This window comes from Simochromis diagramma, unplaced genomic scaffold, assembly GCF_900408965.1.
Source record: "Simochromis diagramma unplaced genomic scaffold, fSimDia1.1 OVJJ01000753.1, whole genome shotgun sequence".
NCBI classification, from domain to species: Eukaryota; Metazoa; Chordata; class Actinopteri; order Cichliformes; family Cichlidae; genus Simochromis; species Simochromis diagramma.
The window spans coordinates 7,771,030-7,793,084 of record NW_024387523.1 but is presented as its reverse complement, the minus strand read 5'-3'; the positions used below and the strand labels follow the sequence as shown (position 1 = coordinate 7,793,084).

The 22,055-nt window shown below is 40.3% G+C and overlaps 2 protein-coding genes across 4 annotated transcripts; both read right to left on the bottom strand.

Moving 5' to 3' along the window:
* Positions 1 to 836: 836 nt before the first annotated feature.
* On the bottom strand, positions 837 to 13,955 carry recql4 (RecQ helicase-like 4). 2 transcript variants are annotated; one of them, XM_040020230.1, is made up of 28 exons: positions 13,450 to 13,955; positions 13,326 to 13,359; positions 13,158 to 13,240; positions 12,876 to 13,022; positions 12,374 to 12,531; positions 10,672 to 11,749; positions 10,506 to 10,588; positions 10,329 to 10,428; positions 9,908 to 10,085; positions 9,479 to 9,589; positions 8,898 to 9,044; positions 8,718 to 8,810; positions 8,489 to 8,625; positions 8,294 to 8,377; positions 7,515 to 7,703; positions 7,129 to 7,311; positions 6,809 to 7,010; positions 6,413 to 6,606; positions 6,202 to 6,285; positions 5,368 to 5,505; positions 5,135 to 5,254; positions 4,772 to 4,997; positions 4,182 to 4,311; positions 3,925 to 4,091; positions 3,176 to 3,353; positions 2,841 to 2,994; positions 2,640 to 2,748; positions 837 to 1,049 (listed from the first exon to the last, which is right to left on the bottom strand). In XM_040020230.1, the coding sequence occupies exons 1-28, from the start codon at positions 13,531 to 13,533 to the stop codon at positions 928 to 930; spliced, it is 4,713 nt and encodes a 1,570-aa protein (XP_039876164.1). In that variant the 5' UTR covers positions 13,534 to 13,955; the 3' UTR covers positions 837 to 927. The 2 variants fall into 2 exon arrangements, with proteins under 2 accessions (XP_039876164.1, XP_039876163.1); XM_040020229.1 differs by having other exon boundaries at positions 839 to 1,049; positions 8,898 to 9,065.
* A 1,174-nt stretch (positions 13,956 to 15,129) lies between these two features.
* On the bottom strand, positions 15,130 to 21,297 carry LOC120726573 (cytosolic non-specific dipeptidase-like). 2 transcript variants are annotated; one of them, XM_040020243.1, is made up of 12 exons: positions 21,120 to 21,297; positions 20,366 to 20,443; positions 19,876 to 20,019; positions 19,618 to 19,780; positions 18,154 to 18,242; positions 17,154 to 17,354; positions 16,933 to 17,017; positions 16,678 to 16,838; positions 16,414 to 16,578; positions 15,855 to 15,996; positions 15,523 to 15,670; positions 15,130 to 15,330 (listed from the first exon to the last, which is right to left on the bottom strand). In XM_040020243.1, exons 2-12 carry the CDS (start codon positions 20,423 to 20,425, stop codon positions 15,264 to 15,266), a joined length of 1,425 nt encoding a protein of 474 aa, XP_039876177.1. In that variant the 5' UTR covers positions 20,426 to 20,443; positions 21,120 to 21,297; the 3' UTR covers positions 15,130 to 15,263. The 2 variants fall into 2 exon arrangements, with proteins under 2 accessions (XP_039876177.1, XP_039876176.1); XM_040020242.1 differs by lacking the exon at positions 21,120 to 21,297 and having other exon boundaries at positions 20,366 to 20,499.
* Positions 21,298 to 22,055: the final 758 nt, after the last annotated feature.

The following is a 22,055-nucleotide window of genomic DNA, read 5'->3' as shown; positions in this document are numbered from 1 at the left end:
TGCAAAATATAATTTCAACACTTTGTTGAAACCGAAACAAACACTGATTGTTTCGGTTAGTACAGAGGCAAAACTACAAAAGCTGCATCTTTTTCGTGCAAGATATCGAGTTAAACCAGGTACGTGGACGGTGGAAGTACAATGAATAAAGAAACCCAAGCACTGCTGGCTCTGTTTCACTTACCTCACTCTAATAAGCCTGTTTGAGCTTTCAGCTTGCTTTTTTTTTTTTTTAAAGAAATACGATGTTCATCACACCAACACAGATTCACTTGCTCACCAAGTGGTTCAAGAGAAGACCGGTACATCTCTGATGCCTATAGATTAAGCAGCAGGTAGGAAAAATTAAGCTACAAAAAGAGATTTAAATACTTTATCTTGTTGCTATTTACAGTGAAACAAAAAAATAAAAAATAAAACCAAAACAATTCCACTAACCAGGTAATCTAAATGTTTACAGCTCAAAAGCTTTATGTGCATCTCCTGAAGTGGAGTAAAGTTTTAACGATGGCAATAAAAAACTGGGGAAAAAGGAACACAAGTTCAGAAAGTGGCTCACCTTTTCACTAATCCCCTTAAATTTGGGTCATAATAAATTTCACTCAAGTAAATAATTGTTATTCTTATCATGTTTAAAATTTTTGTTCAGTAATATTCATGCACACAGAGCACAAAATCCCACACTTTAAGTTTTACTTCCTTATGTCAGTTCGTTTCTGGGTCATGGATTTGATTTTCCTCACCTGTGAGGTTTTATGTTTAATGACCACAGATTTGTTCTCGTCCTGAGATTTTATTTTTTAAATAAATGCATCTCAAAGACCAAGATACAAAAATATATTTTATTTAGTTTTTGTATACAAACAAATTATGAGACATATGTAAAAAAAAAAAAAGAAAAATGATAATATTGGACCATCTGGCCGATCACTTGAAGCGAATGATCTCCTGAGTGGCCAGTCTGATGAGCTGGTTGAAGTCAAACTGGATGTACTTCCTCCAGTAACGTCTGTCTTTGCCGTAGGTTTGAGCCGGATAACACGGACTGCCTGAAACACAGGTTGGATTTATTTAGCTTTAGTTTATAGAAGTTTTTACTTCAACATCCACAGCTGATGGATCAAAGGCCAAACAGTGAAATTCATACATGAAAAATAAATCACACTGTCAACTTCTCCTTAGTTAAATATCAATGCACAATTACTATTATTAGCTGTGTTTAACTGTGGCTAATAACAAAAGGAAGGCTAAAGATCAAGGTCTATAATTCTGGGAGGTGCTGGATAAAATTTATTTAAATAGAAACGTGCAACCTCAACCTTTTTTCAGATTGACAGCCAAAGAATCCCAAAAGACTAAAATAAAATTCAAATGTAGGAAAATGTGAGCGCGATTATCCCTGTATCTGCGGTTATTACACTCTTGCATAAATCCAGATTCAGGTTAGTGTCAGACTGTACAGCTGAAACCCTAATGGAGGTCTTCATAACTTTCTCGTCTACATCACTGCACTGGTGTCCTCTTTGGTATGTTCAGAAGTCAGCTGCCAGAGATCTTACCTGCATCAAGTCAGATCCTATATCTTCTTTAAAAATCCTTCTCCTCACTTATCAGAACTTCTCCTCCCCTACACCCCATCCCAGACTCCGAATTCTCCTGATAAAGTCGTGCTCTCGAGTCCCCACAGAAAGTCTTCAGTCCTTATGTGGGGACTGTTCGCCTCTGGGATTTGTAACGCCCCCGGCTTTGGAAATTTCAACAAGTAGTTAAAATGTCACCTGTTCACGAGGTTTTTTTGTCTAAAGACACTTTGGGTTCTTAAAAAGATATGTTATAAACATCATGTTCTTTCTGAGAACTTATATAAATTAAAGATAAAAGGTAAGTGTCAGGAGAGAGTTAGACTTTTGAAATAAAGAGCCCATTGGTCAGCTGAGAAGTGAACATGTGGTCAGCTGAGAAGTGAACATGTGATTAGCTGAGCACAGTGAACCTCAAACTGTTTGGCACTTCCAACGCAACTCATCTCCCGAGCCCCCAAACTTTTCAGCTCCTTATTTTCTTAGCTATTTATCCCAGTTTACAGTTGTAGTGAGGAGGGAGTCCATCCAGTACAACATACAGCCTGAACACACTGACAGGTCAACACAAAGGCCTCCCAAAACCTTTTTTCTCTCTTTTTTTACATAACACATAAGTAATTTCGTTCCATGCCTTGACAGACAATCTATAGCAACAATTTTCTGACGCTATCTAGCTTATGTTTGCACACTTTGAACTATTAAAATCTCAACAAAACTGAAAAGTCCTAAATTAGCTCTCTATCGACCTCTAGAGGTTTATAGGTTCACTGCTTTGGAGTTGATGTTCTGACAAACAAAAAATCTGTGACCAACTATTCACAACAGACAAGCTTCAGCTTTTTTAAGTTGGATAATTTGGTGCCATTTAAAAGGAGACATTCTGAATATGTGTACAGGTGAATGTAAACATGCAAACACCTCCACATTTATTGTAAAGCATGAAGTACTTCAGTGAGAAGGGTTGGAGAGAAAAATGTTCTGGTCCAAAAAAAGAAAAAGAAAAAAAAACTACCTGCGCTTATGCAGGTAAATGTGTGTGCGCATGTGCGTCCTCACCTATGCCATGGAAGATACGAGCGACAGCCCTTCCAGAAAACTTCTCGTCACTTCGGTTGGAGAGGAAACTTCTGATGTCGGCTCTGATTTGATCCTCCCAGTCCAACAGCTAAAACATACAGAGGTAAGCCGAATCGTTCACAGACTTCACGTTAACTACAACTCCTGAAAAGTTTTCTACATTATTTGTCTTTGTAAAACCTTATATTTGTCGAGCTCCTCGAGATCAAAAGGTTTGAGAGCGTGGTCCCCGTCCCGCCTCTTATCAAAGTACTCGGACAGAAGGCTTTTTAACTGCAAACTGCGGCTCTCATCCAGATCGTCTACACAGGACAGTACGCTGCAGAAGGCAACACTGAAGCACAGCGAACACAAAGTCAAACACCAAAGCAGACAGAGGGTAACTGCACACAAAAAGACAAACGGTCAAAGCTAGCCAATACTGGAAAACAGGCTAGATCATATTTAAGAATGTGTTTGTTTTAATTAGTGGATAATCCATAAAATCAGCGGATAATTAAAAAAGCTTAGTGTACCTCTTGAAGGCCTTAAAACAGGCCGTCAGCTGGTACAGCTGCGTTCTCTCTTGGTCCTGCACTCGTTTATGGAGGAACTGACAGACTCTGTCCATCTCCTCATCGCTCAGGTCGCCATAGGAACGAAAGTAGAACGAAGGACTGGAGAATTCGACGAGGACGCCGCTACGTCCCCCAGCTGAAACAAAAGCATTTTTGACTGATTATTTCTACTGCAGCCCAGCAGGAAAAGAAGGGAGACATCCAACAAGCATCTCACAGAACCAAATTTAGACTCAAGGTTAGACCCTAAAACCACAGAGGGACGATCAGACTGTGACACTGATGTTAGAAGGCAACAGGGCATCCCTACATGTATAAGCAAGTTGTACTTTTTAAGGGCTTTTAGTAAAACTTTAAATTAAACTACACTTGCAAGGAAAATACATATAAAAGGTCAGATTGTCTTAAGAACACAAACTGATGTCAGGAAAATTGTAGGTACAGTAAAAGTATCTATGGCAGCCCGTTTCCGCCTCTCATACTCTCAGTGATGTGAGACCCTTCTGAACCGAATTCAAGGCAGCTTAATACTTTTTAAGGTCTTCTATGACTAAATGTATGTTAAAGACATTTTCAGACTTTATAAGGGCTGAGATCCTCCCTGAAACATTTTCCATGGGGACTGCCTGGATTGTTATTGCTGTGAATGTGTGGATACTAAATCGATACTAAATGAAAACAAAGCAAACATGAACTCATGAACGAACCTCTATCGGTGCTCCACTGCAGCTGCCTGAGTCCTCTCTTCACGAGAGGGAGCTGCCATCCCATAGTGTCCGCGACCTCGACAACATCAAACTCAAGCTGGTCGCACTGCTCCACCCGCTCGCCCGCCATCCGCCGCCTGGCCAACACCACAGCGATCGGAGGACAACTGCAGAGAAGAGACAAGTTTAAGACGTCTTAACAGTAACATTACAATCACAGACGCACACGTTCATGTGCCCGGCCAACGCTGTCATACATTTTAGTGATTTTCTGGAGCTGCCTCGGCCCATCGTAGCAGCTGACTTTACACACAGACAGAGTGGGGTGGAGAAGCTCCACGAAGCGCTGTGGGTGCAGCTCCAGATAGCAGAGCAGCGTTTCCACACCTGGAAAAACATAAAAGATGTTAAAATTTCAAAAACACTGGGAGTAGTTGTTGTTTGCTGAATTTTAGAGTGTTTCTTGGGAAATTTAGGATGAATTTCTGTAATCTACACGATTTGTTTTGTTCTGTTAAACCAGATAAGAATAAATACGAGTGATTTTATTAGATGGTTTTCTTATTTTAATGCAACGTTTGCTCCAGTTGTATCATTTTATTTGTTTTCTAAATTCATCTGTTTGAGCGTAATCTGGTCATCAAACTGTTTTGGCTTTAGCTTTTTGGCCCACAACCTGCGTGGATGAGATCAGGCTTAAATTCTGTCTTAACCTCGAGTCAGAAATAATTTTTAAAATGTTTAAAGATTTATGCTAATGTGCTTTCCGTGTACAAATCAGCCTACACCTGTTCATTTTACTGTCTTATCAATCAATGTGATTTTTTTAGTGTACGTTTCCACTCACCTTCCTCCGTGATGTCCAGAGCCTCGATGGTCTCTTGGATGGGAATCGCTCGTTCGTGCGTGTGACAGACTCGCTCCCTGGGCCAATCACAGCGCTCCTCTTCTTGGTCCCTCTCCCAGTTATCTCTCTGGTCTTCTGTCTGTTTTTTCATCTCATCCTCATTTAGTTCCTCTCTTTTATCGTTGTCTTCTCGGATGGCTAGCCCAGCAGAACTGAGATCTGATTCCTTGCAGTAAAAAAAGTCATATTACCAAAAAAAATTATGTACTAAAAAAGTAATTATGAAATTAGCATTTAATTATTTTTTTGTTTAAATTTCTCTATTGTGTGAAGCGATCAGAGACCAGTTCCCACTTTACTTACAGGTGCAGAAGCAGGTTGTGATTCATCTTTGTCTGACATGTCTTGCTGAGCAGAAGAATTCATGCTGCTCTCCTGATCGCACACATCCATCACCTCCAACAGCTCAGAGTCTTCAACATCCTAAACAAACACACAGACACACAGTCCTTTACTTCATAGAAAGTTTGAGTTCTACAGACAAAGACATTTCTTCAGGCTAAAACACACTCACAGACAGATGAAGGAGGAGTTACCTTGAAGAGTTCCTGCTGTTTCTGGTGTATCTGTTTACATTTGCAAGCTGGGAAAACTTTCTGCACCAGTCTTTTCACCGTATAGTAGTCCACTGTGTCTGCGTAGATATGGCGACGGAGCTCATGGAGGTCTCCACCCTACAATCACACACAGAATGACATGATATTATTCGTATATGCAATATACACTCACTGGTCACTTTATTAGGTTCACCTGTACAGCTCCTTGTCAGTCCAAATATCTCATCATCAGACAATCACACTCAACACGACAGCAACTCTATGCATTTTTCACATGCACACGTTCGGTTGGAACCTGCTGAAGTTCAAACAGAGCACCAGAATGGAGAAGAAAGATGATTGTTGGTGGTGTAACAGTGTGATATTTTCATGGCACATTTTGGACCTCTCATTACCCACTGAGAATCACTTAAACACTACAGTCTACATGAGTATTGTGCTGACCATGTCCATCCCTTTATGACCGGGAGCATCTCAACTCCTCTCTCTTACTTACACAAACATTTTATTACAAACTGATTGTGAATATGACAGAAGGTTCATGATTCCACTTTCTCTCTGGTTTATTTGGGGTCATTTTATCTACAGCGACACAGAACGCCCTCAAAGATCATTATTTATAAAGTATTTAAAACGGGATTTGTTTGAAATTGCCAGCTGACATTGAGGAAGTTCATTTCTTAAGCACAGTCGACCATCACAACAAATGTGTACAAAGACCTATTTTTTCCAAGAACTGCAATCCCACCGCATCAGTACTGCTTTCTGTAACTACATCATTGACGTCAGTAATATCACAATTTTAAGACTCACCTCCGGGTCCAGGAAAAGGTGACAGTGAGCCGGCTCTCCATCTCTTCCTGCCCTCCCAATTTCCTGAACGTAACTCTCAAAGCTCTGTCAACAAGAAAAACAGGATAAGATGCCCCAAAACAGACTAAAAGAGAAAGTTAAAAAATATTTAATGTATTTTCAAGTCCAGTATGAGGAGACACGAGTCAGGATAGATCCGAGCACTGCTCACCTTAGGCATGTTGTAATGGATGATACCACGAACGTCAGATTTATCCAGGCCCATGCCAAACGCCACTGTGGCCACCACGATCCTGAGCTCTCCGCACATGAAGTTGTTCTGCACGCGTCGCCGCTCTGACCCCGACAGGCCGGCGTGGTACGATTCAGCCTGCCATTTCAGTGGTTTACGAATCTTCTTCCGAGCTAAATACATAAAGGACAAAACCACAAAGTCATGGAGACTGAAGGAAATAGACTTCACCTGTAATTAATGTTATCTTAAGTTATGTACCACAGATTTCCATAACACAGCATAGGCTCCACATACATATTTCACTTGTTCCCCCGCCATATCAACTCTCTCCTTACTAGTTTTTAATTAATCACATTTTTAAAAAACACTTACCCAGTTCTTTCTTTCTCTGCCCTACAGGGTTGTTTTCTGACCGACTGCTGCTGCTGCTCTTCTTGTTTTCTTTTAACAGCACCCCTTGAAGGCAGGTTCGGAGAAGTGCCGCCACACGCACCGTCTCCTCTCTTCTGGTGCAGTAGACGATGATCGAGTCAAGACAACCAAACCGATCACCTTTCAACAAGGAGACTAAAGCCTAAGACGACAATTGCAGACATTGCAAACTCATTTTAGTAAGAGAAGGACTCTTGGATCTAGAACTACTAAAAATCCACAAATAAATGTCAGTCAGGACACAAAAACACTCATTTGACCTGATCCTTTTCTCTATCCGTGGACACAGAAAGATTCAGGTTTGGAGGCACAGCTGCAGATCTGACAGCAATGCCGGCTTGATCACTGATTTCCAGATGTTTAGCAATGTCCAGAGCAGTGGACAGAGTGGCTGTAGCTGTGAGTCCTAGCAAGCATCGTACTCCCAGACGCTCTCGTAACACCTACAAACAAGCACTGTATTAAAGACTTAAAGAGATAATCAAGAGTGATACCACTGTTCTAAAGAAGCCAGTTTACATAAATTTGACAGAACTTTTTACTTGTTTCAAACTGGAAAGTTCAACACAGTGAGTTGTTTGAACAAGTAGCAGAATTAACATCACTTGTGTTAGAGTACGATGATCTCCAGGAATCATCAACCCACCTTGCAGAGTCTTAGGTAGCAGGGTCTGAAGTTGTGGGACCACTCTGAGACACAATGAGCTTCATCTATACAGGCGAAGGCCACAGGAGGGAGCTCCTGAGCAGAAGGAAGACACCCTGAACCTGAACCTCCTCCCCCAACAAGGGCCTCTGGAGAGAGCAGCAGCAGACATACCTGGCCTGACTTCACCTGGAAAAATAGCAGGAGGTGAATACAAGGTATGAACGGAAAATAATCAGTGATATAGTCAAGTTTCAAATAAGCATAGAAGTCAATTAATTCACGCCTTAAATTATAAGATAAGGTGCTGTAGAAGTCGGCAAATCACAAGCAGAAAGATGAGGAGGGACAAACTACACATTTTGACTTTTTGTGGAGAAAACAGCTGTTACTTCTGTGCAGAGGTGTGTGAGCATATGGAGCTGGGACCACATCTGCACACACCTTGATCTGACTGATTTGAAATTCCAACTCTATCTGATTTAAGACCAATATGTGGATATTTGTATTCACACTGGCATAAAAAAGGGCATCTGAGTGTCGCAGAATATTTAAAAATAAAATAAATAAATATGTTTGTATGACTAACTATCTTAAACCATTTATTTGCATCCCAGCCAAAGAACTGGGACTGCAGGAGAAGAAAGACTTGCATCTAGTGTGACTGGATTCATGGATCCAATAAGAGGCCGTTCATTTTTCAATGACATTAACAAAGAAGCTGTAATCAACGTGGCTCAGTCTCACTCATATCTGATTCTTGATGCACTTCCTTTTACCTTTTCTATCGCTGCTTCTCGCTGTTTCATTGTCATATTGGAGTGGATACAGGCCGCCTTCAGCTTGGCTGGCAGGCCAGACAGCTGCACAGAAACACAAAAAGATATTCACCAAATACATTCTCAACTCTATCATTAGTTTAGAGAAATTAGATTTGCTCTTTGCCTACAGCCATCAGGTGTACAAGTGTTTACCTGGTCGTCCATTAGAGAGACGAGAGGCGATATGACCAGAGTGATGCATTTGGATCTCTGAGCATAGAGGTAAGCTGGGAGCTGGTAGCACAACGATTTGCCCATCCCTGTTGATAACACTACGAGGGTAGACAGACCTAAAGGTGGAAACACACAAACATGTACAGAGAGATTGTAAATTAGCAAATGAGTGTGTGCAGATGAGCTTATGAGTGTGCACACTACATACCCGACAGGATCCTCATGATGGCTTCCTCCTGTCCTGGTCGAAATGACTGATAGCCAAGATCTCTTAGAGCCGAATAAACATCTTCATGTGTTTCTTAATATAAAGAGAAAAATCAGTTCTTAGGCCAGTGTACTGTATGTCTATTTTGCAGATTTCATGAGATCAGTGTGCAGTCCTTACCCTGGACTTTTCCATCCTCTGTGAGCTCATAAAGCGGCTCCATGGGTGGAGGAGGAGGAGGCCGTTCATAATCAGGGCGAATCACATTCAGCAGCACTTCATCTTTACGCTTACTGTCCACTTCCTTTTCCTGATCATTCTGCTCCTCTTTAAAAGTGGATGCTGCCACTGGAACACACAAACGCATCAGGGTCTAAACGCGCACGACTTAGGAACACAAAACATCTGTATTTGACAGCTTCGTTACTTAAAACAGCTCAAATTTAAGCTCTAAAAATAAATGTGCACAAATTTACATGAACAAAGTGTTAAAAACTTTTTTCCATTAATGAGCAGATGTAAACATACACCTCCAGTCTATGTGTTAGCTGTAGAAAACATAAGGTTAATAACTGTTCTTATTGTAAAGTAAGAACAGTTATTAACCAGATAAAAGATAAAACTAAGTTTCACATAATGTCATGAATATGATGCACAAAGTAAAACGTAAACAGTGCATTTATGACACTGGAACTATGCAGTCAGGCATAAGCCGACTAGTTCTGTCAGAGAGCGGCATGCAATCAGGTCAACAGATGTACCCTGTGGCTGAGGTTGTAGTGTCCCAGTTGCCCTGGCAACTTCCTCCAGGGTGGGTAATTCAAACGGCTCCTCCTCAACCGCCTTCTCGTCAGCAACAGGAGGTGGAGGGGCTGCAAAACATATCAAAACTTTTAACAGACCTGTGATGCTGATTTCCAGCTCTGAAACTTTATTTTTGGACTCTAGCAGAGTAACTCCGTCATCCTTCAGATAAAAGACGAAATGAAGGGCGTCGCTCAAGCTTTGACGAGAGCTCTTCTCTCTTTACAGCCACCCTCCCTACAAGTAATCTTTTTGCTAACTGACTTCCTCTTACTGTGGGTGTGGCTGCCGTGTTGACGACACTAAGGACTGTCTAGAGCATTCTGAAGGAATCACAACAAGGTGAGATATGCATTTAATAATAGTTATTGTTGTTCCTGCATCACCTCGCCCTTTGCAGTCAATAGCCCAGTGTCCGGTCCCTCCACATTTGTAGCAGGTGTCACCCTGTCGACTGAGGCCCCCTCTGAAACCCCCTCTGAAGCCCCCCCATCTTCCTCTGCCAAAATATCCCCCACCTCCACCGAAACGCTCTCCCTTCAGCTGGAACTTCTGCATGTACAACTGCAACACCAAGAAGACATTTATGACACCAAGAAGATATAAAAAATGCATTTTAATTACTCAGTTTTTATTATAACAAGGACGTGTTATACATGATATAAGCATAAACTCTTTGAGAAAGTGTGCACTTCTTCTCACTTCTTTTTGATATGTAAACCTAACAAAATAGGCCTTAAACTTTCATGCACAATGATAACCACACACACACACACACACACACACAAACAAATAAATGTAATATACCTGTCTGCGCAGAGCAATCCCTCTCAGGGCATAGCCTTTGACATGAGATTTCTTCTTCAGGTTTATTTTCACAAAGTTACCCTCGGCTCCTTTTGCGACTCTGTTAAAACAGGAAAACAAACACATGTAGAAACCTTTCAAAGACATTCTGCTTTCCTCACATGCACTTTGTCCTACCTGGCTCTAGCAGACTGTGCCCGATAGATTTTGTTAACTCCAAATTCTTCTTCTATGTCTCCAAACAAGTTCTCTTGGGGCATCTAGACAGAAGCAAAGCTACATCAGATAATCTCATATAAGCTTAAAATAAGACATACAATGCACCCTCCAAATCCCCCCTTGCCTTTTTTGGTCCCTTGGTTTCTTCCTCTCCTTCACCCTCTCCATCACCTTCTTTTTTCTTGCTTCTCTTTTTCTTTCCTGCTCCTCCGTGAGCTGAGCTGGGGCTAACGTCAGAGCTCTCCTCTTTCTTTCTACCACCTCTCCGTCTCTTTTTTACTCCTCCTTCTTCTGTAGTGTTTCCCTGCGTGTCACCCACTTCTCGCTGCCTCTTCTTCCTCCTATTTTTTGAAGCTTTAGTTTTTGGACTGCTTTCATTGTCATCATCAGCTGTTATATGTGATGTCTGCCCTCTTTCCATCTCCTCCTGTCCCTTCCTTTTCTCTTTGTCACCCCCTTCTTTTCTGCTTTTTTCAGAGTTTGCAGCACTGGTAGTGACTATTTTATCCCCTGTTACACTCTCAGACTTTTTACCTCTTCCCATTTCTAATGACTCCTGTCTTTCTCTCTCTATATCCATCTCTTCCTTTGCTTCTCTTTCGACTCCTTGCATTTCCCCTTTTAATTTTTCTCCCTTTTCTGCCATCCCTCGTTGCTCCACATTCATCTCCTGGTTGCCTGCTCCAGGCTTCTCCTCTGCTCCCATCTCTCCAAACACCTGACACCTCTCTAGCCACTTCCTGTCCACAAGGCTCAGCCTGCTGGCAGGAGAAGGCCTTGCTCCAAGGCCTCTGCCTCCTCTGAAACCTCCACAAATCTGTGGACTTCCGTTATGGCCAATTACACTTTCACCACCTGCAGAATCGGTACCTCTATTCTGAGTTTTTGATGTTTCAGCATTTTCTTTTACATCTCCTAAAATGCCTTTAGTTTCACTTCCCACAGTTCTGGCTCCTACTTTTGAAGCCCCTAAATTTCGCTCAGGGGATAAGGATGACAACAGGGTGGAGGATCTGATGGGAGAAGGACTTAAAGCAGAGGTAGTGGACTGTGAACTAATGTCTTTGCCAATGCTACAGCTACCAGCAGCATCTGCAGCTTCATCATTGTCCTGTCTGAACGTTTCAAATGGTTGAAACGGCTCTTCAGGCTCTGCTGGTTGTAGCATCTTCGAAGCCAGAGATCCCAGGCAAGGATTCATTCTGTAAGCAAAGACGTGATAACAAGGAGGGCTCACATAAATCATCACAAAGTCACATTATTCAAGCTTTTTAAAGTGGCACAAGCAAAACAACTACTTAGTAACCATCTTGCTTGAACACTCAAAAGTAAAAGACGATATTGGATTCTCCAATATCCAAACTGCTTTATTTTGCAATTCATTCATCCTAATAGCAGTGTTAAAAATAAAAGCAATCAAATTTTTATAATAAAAATGAGAGAAATAGTCTCTCGGGTATAAATTAAAATTAATTCCTTTTCCTTATTTTCTGGTTATATATAAATAATCCATATGAGCTAAAAGCTTTTACTAACTGAAAACCGTCACTAAATTAAAGTCAGTTTTTTCATTAAAGGATTTAGAAACAGTTATCCACGTCTATGTTATCTCTTAGCTTTTCTAATGCATTTTCTTGTATAAAGGATTTCCAACTTTCACTCTCCCTTTCTTAATTCCAAATACAGCTGCTCGGCTCTTAAGAAAGAACAGCACATCACTTTGGTCCAAAAGTAAATTAGCATCTATGCTCACAAAATAACTTACTTATCACTGAATAACACTTGTTGTTAACATGAAATGAAATTATTTTCCTTGATCCAATTACCTTGGTGAAAAGGGACTGAATTCAGAGTCAGTGGTTGTGGTCTTGGCAGTGGCAGCAGGAGAAGTGACGCTCTTTGTTCTTATAGTTTGTTCATCTTTCAAGGAGTCCAGAGGTAGCCGACCAGGACGGTGCATTTTCTTCAGTGACACAGGCCTCTCCTTCATTAATAATAAATAAATAACAACAGAACAAACATATCATCATATAATGGCAACTTTGGTAATTTCCTGATTTCAACATATCATTAGTTTATTTTATTGTTTTCTATCGACATGTAATCCAGGGAAATGATAGAAATCATTGAAATAATTAGCCTTAAATTCTTTCTATCATTTGCATTATCTTTGTATCACTAAACAACACAAAATGTAGGGAAAATGAAATTAACTACCACTGGTTAATGTCATCATCCTCACAGATGGTCATCAACAAGTGAATATGGTCCTTTTGCAGGCAAATCAGTCTTAGCACAACAAGTTGAATTAGGTGTGGTGATTCTCACCTTACTGATTGAAGACAAGTTGTTTTTAAGCTTTAGGCCATAATACTGAGAAGACGCCTTCAGGCTGTCTCTGTCCTGGGATGTCAGTTTGGGAAATGATGTCGGCAATGCACTGCGGTTCAAGTGGGAACCCCAACAGTCTGACTCCTTCATAGACAGAGACAGAAAACAAAGCAACAGCCTCATTGAGAGATTTGTTCAGATATGTTAGATATTTATTACATTTGAGATTAAAACACAAACGTCAGACAACGATGGACATAAACAGAGCCTCCTCATTACCTTTTGGCTGTGAGTATGCCCATTGGCGGCCTCATTGCTGTTCTCTTTGGCTTGTTTTAAGCTGCGGTATTCTTTATACAAGTCTGCAAGGAAGACACCAAATAAATCATAATCTTCTTCGCTTATTTACACTACAGCTGGAAATTCATACTGATGGCGAGCACTCACTTCTGGTCTCCTCTGGAGCCCGATCAATGTCCTCCTGAAAAATGTACCATTTAGCGTTCATAAACAATAATACTAAAACAGGTAGCATGCTAACAAAGCTCGTTGTTGTTAACGGTTAACTCACCTTGTTGGGTTTTCTCTTGTGCTCTTTGACAAACCCCTGCTCCCAGTTTTTCAGCAAAACTTTCACGTCATTGTAGCGATCCATGCTGAGGTGGACAGGGCTGTTTTCAAACTGCTGTCGGGCGATTTTCTGTTATAACATTGGCGTTATTGTTCTTTTTTCAAAGAAAGTAGCAACGTAAGCTTATATGTTTATCCTCTATTAGCTGCTTTAGCTTCTTCTCACTCCAATTAACATCTCTGCCAGTATGGCAGATGACATGAAGACATTTTTGTGAAGTATACAGTAACTATCAAAGCTCCTTCCGCTGTGTTGTTTACGATTTTCCCGCGCCGGAAGTCAGCTTGTGTTGCCAGGTTCTTTCCTGTATCCTCCGATCTCACGAAATTGCTTTTTTGGTGTCAAAAGATTGAGTTCAAGTATTTATTTATTTTTTAAAAATCATTAATGATGAAATAAAAATATAGCAATGAAACAACAGCGCCTTCAATACATAGCTGTGAAGCACGTACATTTATCTTGCAAGACGTCAAATTTCTTAAAACTCGTCACCTCATTTGTCAAGCAGGCACTTCCGCTTAGTTTTGACCCGCCTTCATTAAAGAGACATGGACAGTTTAAAAGGACTCAGCTCTTTGATCTATGCCTGTTTATGGGATACATTATACTGTAAACATGAAATTTCTATAAGATGCGCATTTTGTTATTATAATTGTCAGGACTCCAGGCATTAAAGAATAATAGTAATAATGAATTAATGCGATGTCTCAAAGCAGACATCAAGTGCTACATGTTTAAGTAACTGAGCCTTGTTTGTTTCACAACTCGTTTCACCACAGTGGCAAGTTTACTTTTATTGTTCATCTATAGCTAATATATCAGACTGAATTAAAGAATATATGTCTGAACGTCTTCATAAGTTCTAGTATAACATTTTCAACGCTCTCCTTCCTGCATCTTCTCCTTCTCTCTCTATTTATTTTTTTTCCCTGCAGGATACTTTCCTTTCCTGCACCTTTATTCTTTATTAAATTTTGTCTTCTATAATTTCTTACAGAGTTATGAGACATGGCAGGGTTCATCCAGAGGAGGGCTGCTTCATTACAAACTATTTCAGTGAGTAAACCTGAAATCTGTGCATAACAGCTCACCTGCTCTGTGTCTAGAAGAACACAAAACACTTTTACCATCAGATCCTGACCACAGGCGTGGCAACTAGAGTCCAGATAGAGAGGCAGATTTTATTTTTTGTGAACCTTAGTGTCACATTGTATGATGAACCTCATCTGTGGTCTAACTTTATTCCTTCCGCCTGGCAGCTCAGTTTCTTCTCTCTTTCTTGCTGCCTCCTAACATGCTTTCCTCCTTTCTTCTCTGTCCTCTTGTCTTTGGCCAACAGCAGCAATGTTTCCACAGTTTTCCAGTTGTTGTTAATCCTACATGATCCTGTATGGAAATCTCATTATTTAAGAGCTGGATATTTCCTGACACAACCTCCATCAACAAACAGTACCAGCCTTTGGTCATGCTGCTATCACTGATGCCTCAATCACATTTGACAGCTTCTAAATTAACCTTACAAAAATTTTACCCTATTATTGTGGGTTATGATGGTAAGCAGTGCACTGTATCAAAAGTAAATCCTATTACATCATGAAAAGAAAAGAAAAACAACTCAAATAAAGTAACAAAAACATGTTTATTATCAGCAGGGTGTATAAAACCGTTCATTGTGAAAAGTAAATCCACAAAGTTTATGGTCTGATATGGAGGATGAGCATATTTTACACCTGTCATTATGAGAAACCATCAAATCACTCCAGCAGAGAGACCTCATGGAAGTATGCTCCCAGCAGCTTGACTCCCTGAATGTAGTTTGATCTGAAAATGGAGAAATAAAGCCATGATAATAGTTTGTAATTAAAAAACTCACTTTACCTGTGATCACGTTTTAGCACAGAAATAATCTGGAGATGACAAACATGATCCTCTCCTTTTACTGCAATATTTCGTCAGTTTTATCTACTTGTTATACATTTCAAAAGAAGTGAAACGGTGTGAGCTGTGACCAACCTGTTGATCTTTTCATTCTGAGAGTGAGCTCCATCATCAGAGGACCCTATAGGAAGCAGCATGACATTACAGCCTGTGGCCTCCTGGAAGGTCAGGGTGACCGGGATGCTGCCGCCCTCGCGAGTCAGATCAGGCTCGACCCCGAAGACTACAGCACAGCGAGGAGGAAAAGAAAAGAAAAGCAGTAAAAATGTAATAATGACAATAATAATAACATCCTAGCTGTCCCTGCATAGGTACAACAAAACTGGACACAAGCCTATCAGTGAAAATATCTGAAAAAGGCTTAAAAATATGTCCACAAAAATATGCATAAAAAAATGTCCCTGTACCAGTCTTTATGGCCTTTCTCCCTGCCATGTAGTGTGGGTGGTTGAAGTCTGAGACCCAGGCTTTGGCACCGCTGTCCCCTGTCACTTTCAGTTTATTGGGGGTTCCCAGTTCAGCAAACCTCTTCTGCAGATGATCGATGACCTTGAAGAGGGAAAAATAACTTAGACTTGTTGAAGCTTTAATGTAGAAATAAATTGAAGTTGATCTTTAGCTATTTCCAAGTCCAGGCTGAGATTCATTTAGTAAAACCTAACAAAACCTCCTTGTTACGCAATCATTTGTGACAAAATCACTATGTCTTGTCTACTTGACTGGTTTGCCTGGTTTTCTGCAGATGTATTTTAATGCTGTAACCTGGGACTTTGTTTTTTTCTCTGAATAAAATCATCTGCATTCACTTTATCTTACAAAAATAAGGATGGCTGAGCAAATCATCTGAGCAACAAACTACCAATAAGTGGCAGAGATACAGAGTGACTTCTGCTACTTAATTATAAAACGATGATTTAAGTTAAGTGAGTGTTATATGCGATCACTGTGACCTATAACAATGTTTACCTGCTTCTTCACAACTTTGGGGTCCATGTCAGGCACAAGGCGGATGGAAAACTTGCCGATGACCTTGCGAGGAATAACCGTCTTGGCTCCTGCTTCAGAGAAAGCCCCCTCAATACCATGAAGGGAAAGAGAAGGATATCTCCAACGGTGCATGAGGATTTGCTCCTATGGTGGAAAAATAGGTTCAAAAACTGTGAATGACCCCACATTATACAGCACATTTCCACCAATGAGTGATGCGAGCAACATAAATAATTTCTTTGCCTTTGTGTCATGCAGCAGCTGGTCAACCCCCACATCTTTACAGTACTCATCCAAGTCAAAGTCGATCTTCTCGTACAGCTTTTGCTCCTCTGCTGTCAGAGGCGCCACACTGTCATAGATCCCAGGAACCAAAATCTTACCCCTTTTGTCAACCAGGGAGCCTGTGCAGGAAGTCACAAACACATGATTAAAACTCTAAACTGCTGTAAAATAAGGTGTGTGAGACTAAAAATCACAATTATCAGCTTCACTTGCCCATAAGTACGATGAGGTCGGTCATGGCCTCATGAACAGAGCCACCAAACACCCCTGAGTGCAAGTCCTTTTCAGCGCACTCCACCTTGAAGTTTGAACATAAGATGTTATTTTAAAATACACGAACAGCTCAAGTATACCCCTCTTATAATGAAAAACTGCATTAAAATAGGATTAGGCTTGTGTGTCTCCCCACCAACAATAATCCAATAGGACTCCACCTCAATGAAGAAATAACAGATTCCTCTCAGGCCGTAGGTGATGCAGGGTTTGTTCTTGCCCAGCCAGTAGTTGTCAGAGATGCAGATGTAGTCCACATCTTTAAAGAAAGTGTCCTTTCTAGAAAACACAAGATCATCCAGACCCTCAGATTCAGATTCTTCCATCCCCTCGAAGCAGAATTTGATGTTGATGGGAAGGTCCTGCAACAAGAAGAGAGATACATAAGAAAGAAAAAAAATCAACAGAATAATATTTGGTTACTGGTTCAAGTTTAAATTCAGGCTCATTGTGAATCTGTTTTTCTCATTTTCTAGAGTTGAAACATATGAAATAATTTCACATTTTTAACAACAAATGATCTCCAAATCAGTGGTGGGTGCCCCACACCAAATGTGCCAGAGTAAATATAAATAGTAGACAGCAGTAATGCATGTCTTACATTTCTCACAATGAGTTTTAATAACAAAGCTGAGCATGAGTCCAGACTAAGGATATAACTGACGATTATATATATGATAATTATTATGCAGCTAAACACTAATACTGTACATTTATCAGCTGGAATTTACTGCTACCAACTAAACAAGTATTTACTGCAATTTCATCTGAAGAGCCAGAGAGCCATAGCAGAAAACACCAACTAAAGACAGATAAGGGTCACATTTTTGTAAATAGGCCAAAATTATATTTTAAAATGGTATGAATGACCCGCATATCTTTTTAGAATACAGTGCTATAGTAGCTATTCTGCTTTATTATCACTGTACAAAAACGAAAGAAAAACATTAATAACATTTTAAGTAACGGTGTACATTTATAGATTCTGAATTATACCATCACACCTCAATATACTCCTGTCACTGTTCAAAGACAGCCAACTTAGCATGTTAAGCCACTTCAGGGTTGTTTTTAGGACACACTAAAATATCATATCATCTTTAAACTATCTGAACTTGAAACACCTTTTGTTGGCCAGCTTAAATCTGGCAGTAACTGTACCTTTCCGATCTTCTGATACGCTTCAATGCAGTTAAACCAGGCCAACACTGGACCCTTGTCATCAGTAGATCCTCGTCCATAGAGCTTACCTACAAAAAGAAAACTTTATTTCAGTTTCAAGGTTCTAATGAGAAGACAGTGGAGTTGAAAAATGATACTAAGGTTATGTTTATTACGTAGTCAGCGCATTGAATTTTGTAGCTCAAAAAAAACTCCCCCAAGGAACCACAATTTTAGGGAAGCAAAAACATCTAAATGCAAATATGTAGAGCAATAATTCAACTTAAAGAAGATTCTAAAGAGTAGCAAAAAAATGACTAGGTTAAAATTATTCAGGCACAGCTTTTGCATTACTGTGTGGAGCATAACAAAGCATAGACACCAATTCAGGAATGCTGCAGTGACTTAGTTATGTGAACAAACAAATGCACAGTCTGTGAAATAAAGGACCAGTCATGACTCACAAAGGAAAACGCCTCACTTGAGCCTTTTTGCCTTTTCACAATCCGAGTGTGTTCCCAAAGATTCTAATAATACCTTTACTGGTTCAACTTAACCTGAGAAGACTGTTGATAAGAATGCAGTTCTATCAAAAGACTTTGGAAACATGCTGCTACCTGTTACTGCAAGCTTTGAGAGCATTTAAATAAATTTAACCAATCTAATCACCAAAATTAGAGTTTGATTTTATTTGATTGTTATTTGATTTTATTCATGTTGCAGTGAGACATTCTGTCATGTGACCTGCTGAGGTTACCTGAGGCAAGGTGTGAGTGGAGACTGAAGTGCCTAAATAGCATCTCAAGTCTGCATTATAGGTGGCTGACAGCTGGCGTTGTAATTCACCACCTCCGTTCAACGATGGTCTTTCACGGTGGCAACCTCTAAACAACCTAAAGTGGTGGGGCAAGGTCTCAACTTTAACCTCATATGATGGTGAAGGCATCTTTTTTTTCTTCACACCCTGGCTAATGTGATGACTCGCATGATCAACAACCCTCGGGACCACCTGAGAAAAACTATTAGGGGTTAAATACCTGAGACACACATCCATTTGTTTTAGAACTGAAGGAGCCTCTTGGATGAGAGGTGAAACATCTTTACAAACTAAATACAGCCTTCTTTTTTCAAGCTCTCAAGACGCACCTGTGGCTTGTTTTGTGTTTCTTTTCTTTACCTGTTAAAAATACATTCACCCAATGTTCCCAGTCTACATAGTTAAGCTTGCTGGCAGCATGCCTTCTCTTAGTTATGCTACCTTACGGGAATTACACACCTCAGTCCACATGTCCTCATCCTGCATTACCTACCTGCTAATTGGTTTTGATTTTTGTTCTCAGTAATCTCAGTTAAGACCACTAAAACACTGAGTCCTCGCCAGGTTGTGACAATGTTAGAGCTCATACAGAAACAGCTCCAGGGTTGTTTTGTGCAGAACGCAGGCCAAAAGTATTCTCCTCTTACCGTCTTTCTCCACCAGAGTAAAAGGCTCTGTGTCCCAGCCGTCACTGATGTTTGCTGGCTGAACATCAAGGTGCCCATAAATACACACCGTCTTCTTGGCTGGGTCTGATCCTAACTGCCCCAGGATGATAGGAGGCAGGGGGATCTCCTCTCCTGAGGGAAGCTGTATGAATAATGATTTATGGTGAAATTTAAGTTAAAAAAGATAATGTAAAATACAAATCATTAATGCATTAAGAAATGTAACCAGTGCAAGACCTTCTGTTTGCCAACGTCCACCAACTCCACAGTCCCTCCCAGCCTCTCGATGTCCTTGGCTGCCATCTCCATCATTTTTTTGATCTCCCCGCGCTTCTCAGGCCAAGCAGAAACACTCTGGACACCCACCCACTCAGCCAGGCGCTGAGGTAAATTATAAATAAGTGATTTAAAGACATTAAAATCCTTTTTTTTTTTTTTTTTACTATTTCATGAAGTTACTGACTGCAAAAGAATGAGCCACAGTGAGTGACTCTTAGGACATTAGACCCACAAAGATTTGATTCAAGCAGCAGTTACAGTATTACTGAATCTTATCAGGAAAACTGGTTTTACAGTTGGAACCTACTATCGTCCTAGCTTAAGTGAATAAGTTGCAAATCTGTCCAGTTTTCAGTTAGCTCAATAAGCCATTAAATCAAGTGACAATCATACAAAAAACGCAATGATTAAACAGCTGCAATTTATTGTTTTTCCTGAGTGATCTTACCTGCACATACAGGTCCTGGTGGTCGTCCACATACTTGCAAAGTTCTGCGAGATGAGCCATTTTTGCCAGGAACGAGAGCTGAGGGTTAAACAAGCAGACAGGTGCGAGTACACCTCTGGGTTTGTGCAATCTTATGAGAGGACAAATCCTTCATGCACGCATGCACTAAATGATGAGATTTCCAGCCAAACTCGTTTCACTTCATAATTTTGCAGAACTATAGCTGCAGCCGTTTGGGGCTTTAATGCCAGGCTTTCAGAAAAAAAAAACCAGTGAGAAAAAAAGCTAACACCTATGAGGCTTACATTACAAATTTTTACCATAAAATGACAATAAAATAGAATTCGCATTTCAGATCTGCACAAAAGGTTAAATGTGGAATTTATTTGTTTTTTTCTTAGAATAAAACAGCAGTTAATGTAGTCTGATTGATAGCCTTTTTGAAGAGGTAAGATGTCCATTCATTGTGTGAAGAAAGCCATAAATGACGATTTAATTTTGTCATGCTGAGGGAGAATCTGAAAATAAGCCATGAAAATTTCACATGGAGGTTATTTTTCACGGGTGTGCACTGAATGCCAACAATGGCAAGTGAAGTGAAAGTGTAATCGCTAAGTAAAGCGAAAGCAAAACGGCTAGGTAACACATCAGAGATGCTGCCTTAAGGTGACTGAGACCTAATCTAGCCCTCTCTGACAAATACTTTTCCTGGGCATGTCTGAACTGCAAAGAGAACCATTAAAATCAGACTTACTTTGTTTTTATTCCGGTGTTTCAGATTGACTACTGTTGGTCAAAGATATATGTGCCAGACTTGCTTTTCAGTAGCCACTAACAAACCAGGAAATGAACGCAGTTCACTACGTCTTTAAAGATGCATTCATGTGCTTGTTGTTTTTGTTTTGTTTTAGAATTTAAAAAAAGAGTAAAGAGCATGTCATTTTACCGGGCGACGCTAAACGCCGAAGATCAGGCTGAAGGTGTGTGCGCAAGTTAAAGCAGTAGTTCCCCAAACAAAATTTTTTTGCTAGGGCCCCCCCCCCCCCTACACACCCAAATGTTGTTTTCATACTCAATTGCACTTTATTCCACACCCCAAACCTTCAATTAAACAAATAAACTAAATAAATTACAGGTTGCAATAAAATAAAATTGCAATAAAATTATACCATTTTATGGTGTATTTTACGTATAGTTGTTTTGTTGTTGTTGTTTGTTGTTTTTATTTTGTAAGAATATTCAACATTGCTGTCAATACATTTTTCCAAAAAATGTCTCTCTGTGCAAAATGGGTTTAAAAACATAAACAACTGTGGGATACTGTTTGTCTGTGATTTGGACAGCCCAGCTTCTGCTCCCGATGCAGGGGAAATAAATTCTGTCGGGGATACCGACCTTGGCACCGCCGTTGTGCAGGTGAAGCCAAAGGCAAGATATGCGTCATCATGTTCTCTAGCTTTTGGCTTGGAAGGAAGCTGGTTTGGAAGCATATTTGGCGATACATCATCCCGTACTTTGCTTTTGGGAGCCCAGTCAAAAACCTGTACATTATGCTAGAAGTGTCCAAGCATTCTTTTTTTTTTTTTGATTCACACTGCCCCCCTGCAGTTGCTCTGCCCCCTCCACTTTGGGAACCACTGGGTTCGATAAATGCTCTTACAGCCTTTGTTATTATTCCCACACAGTTTTG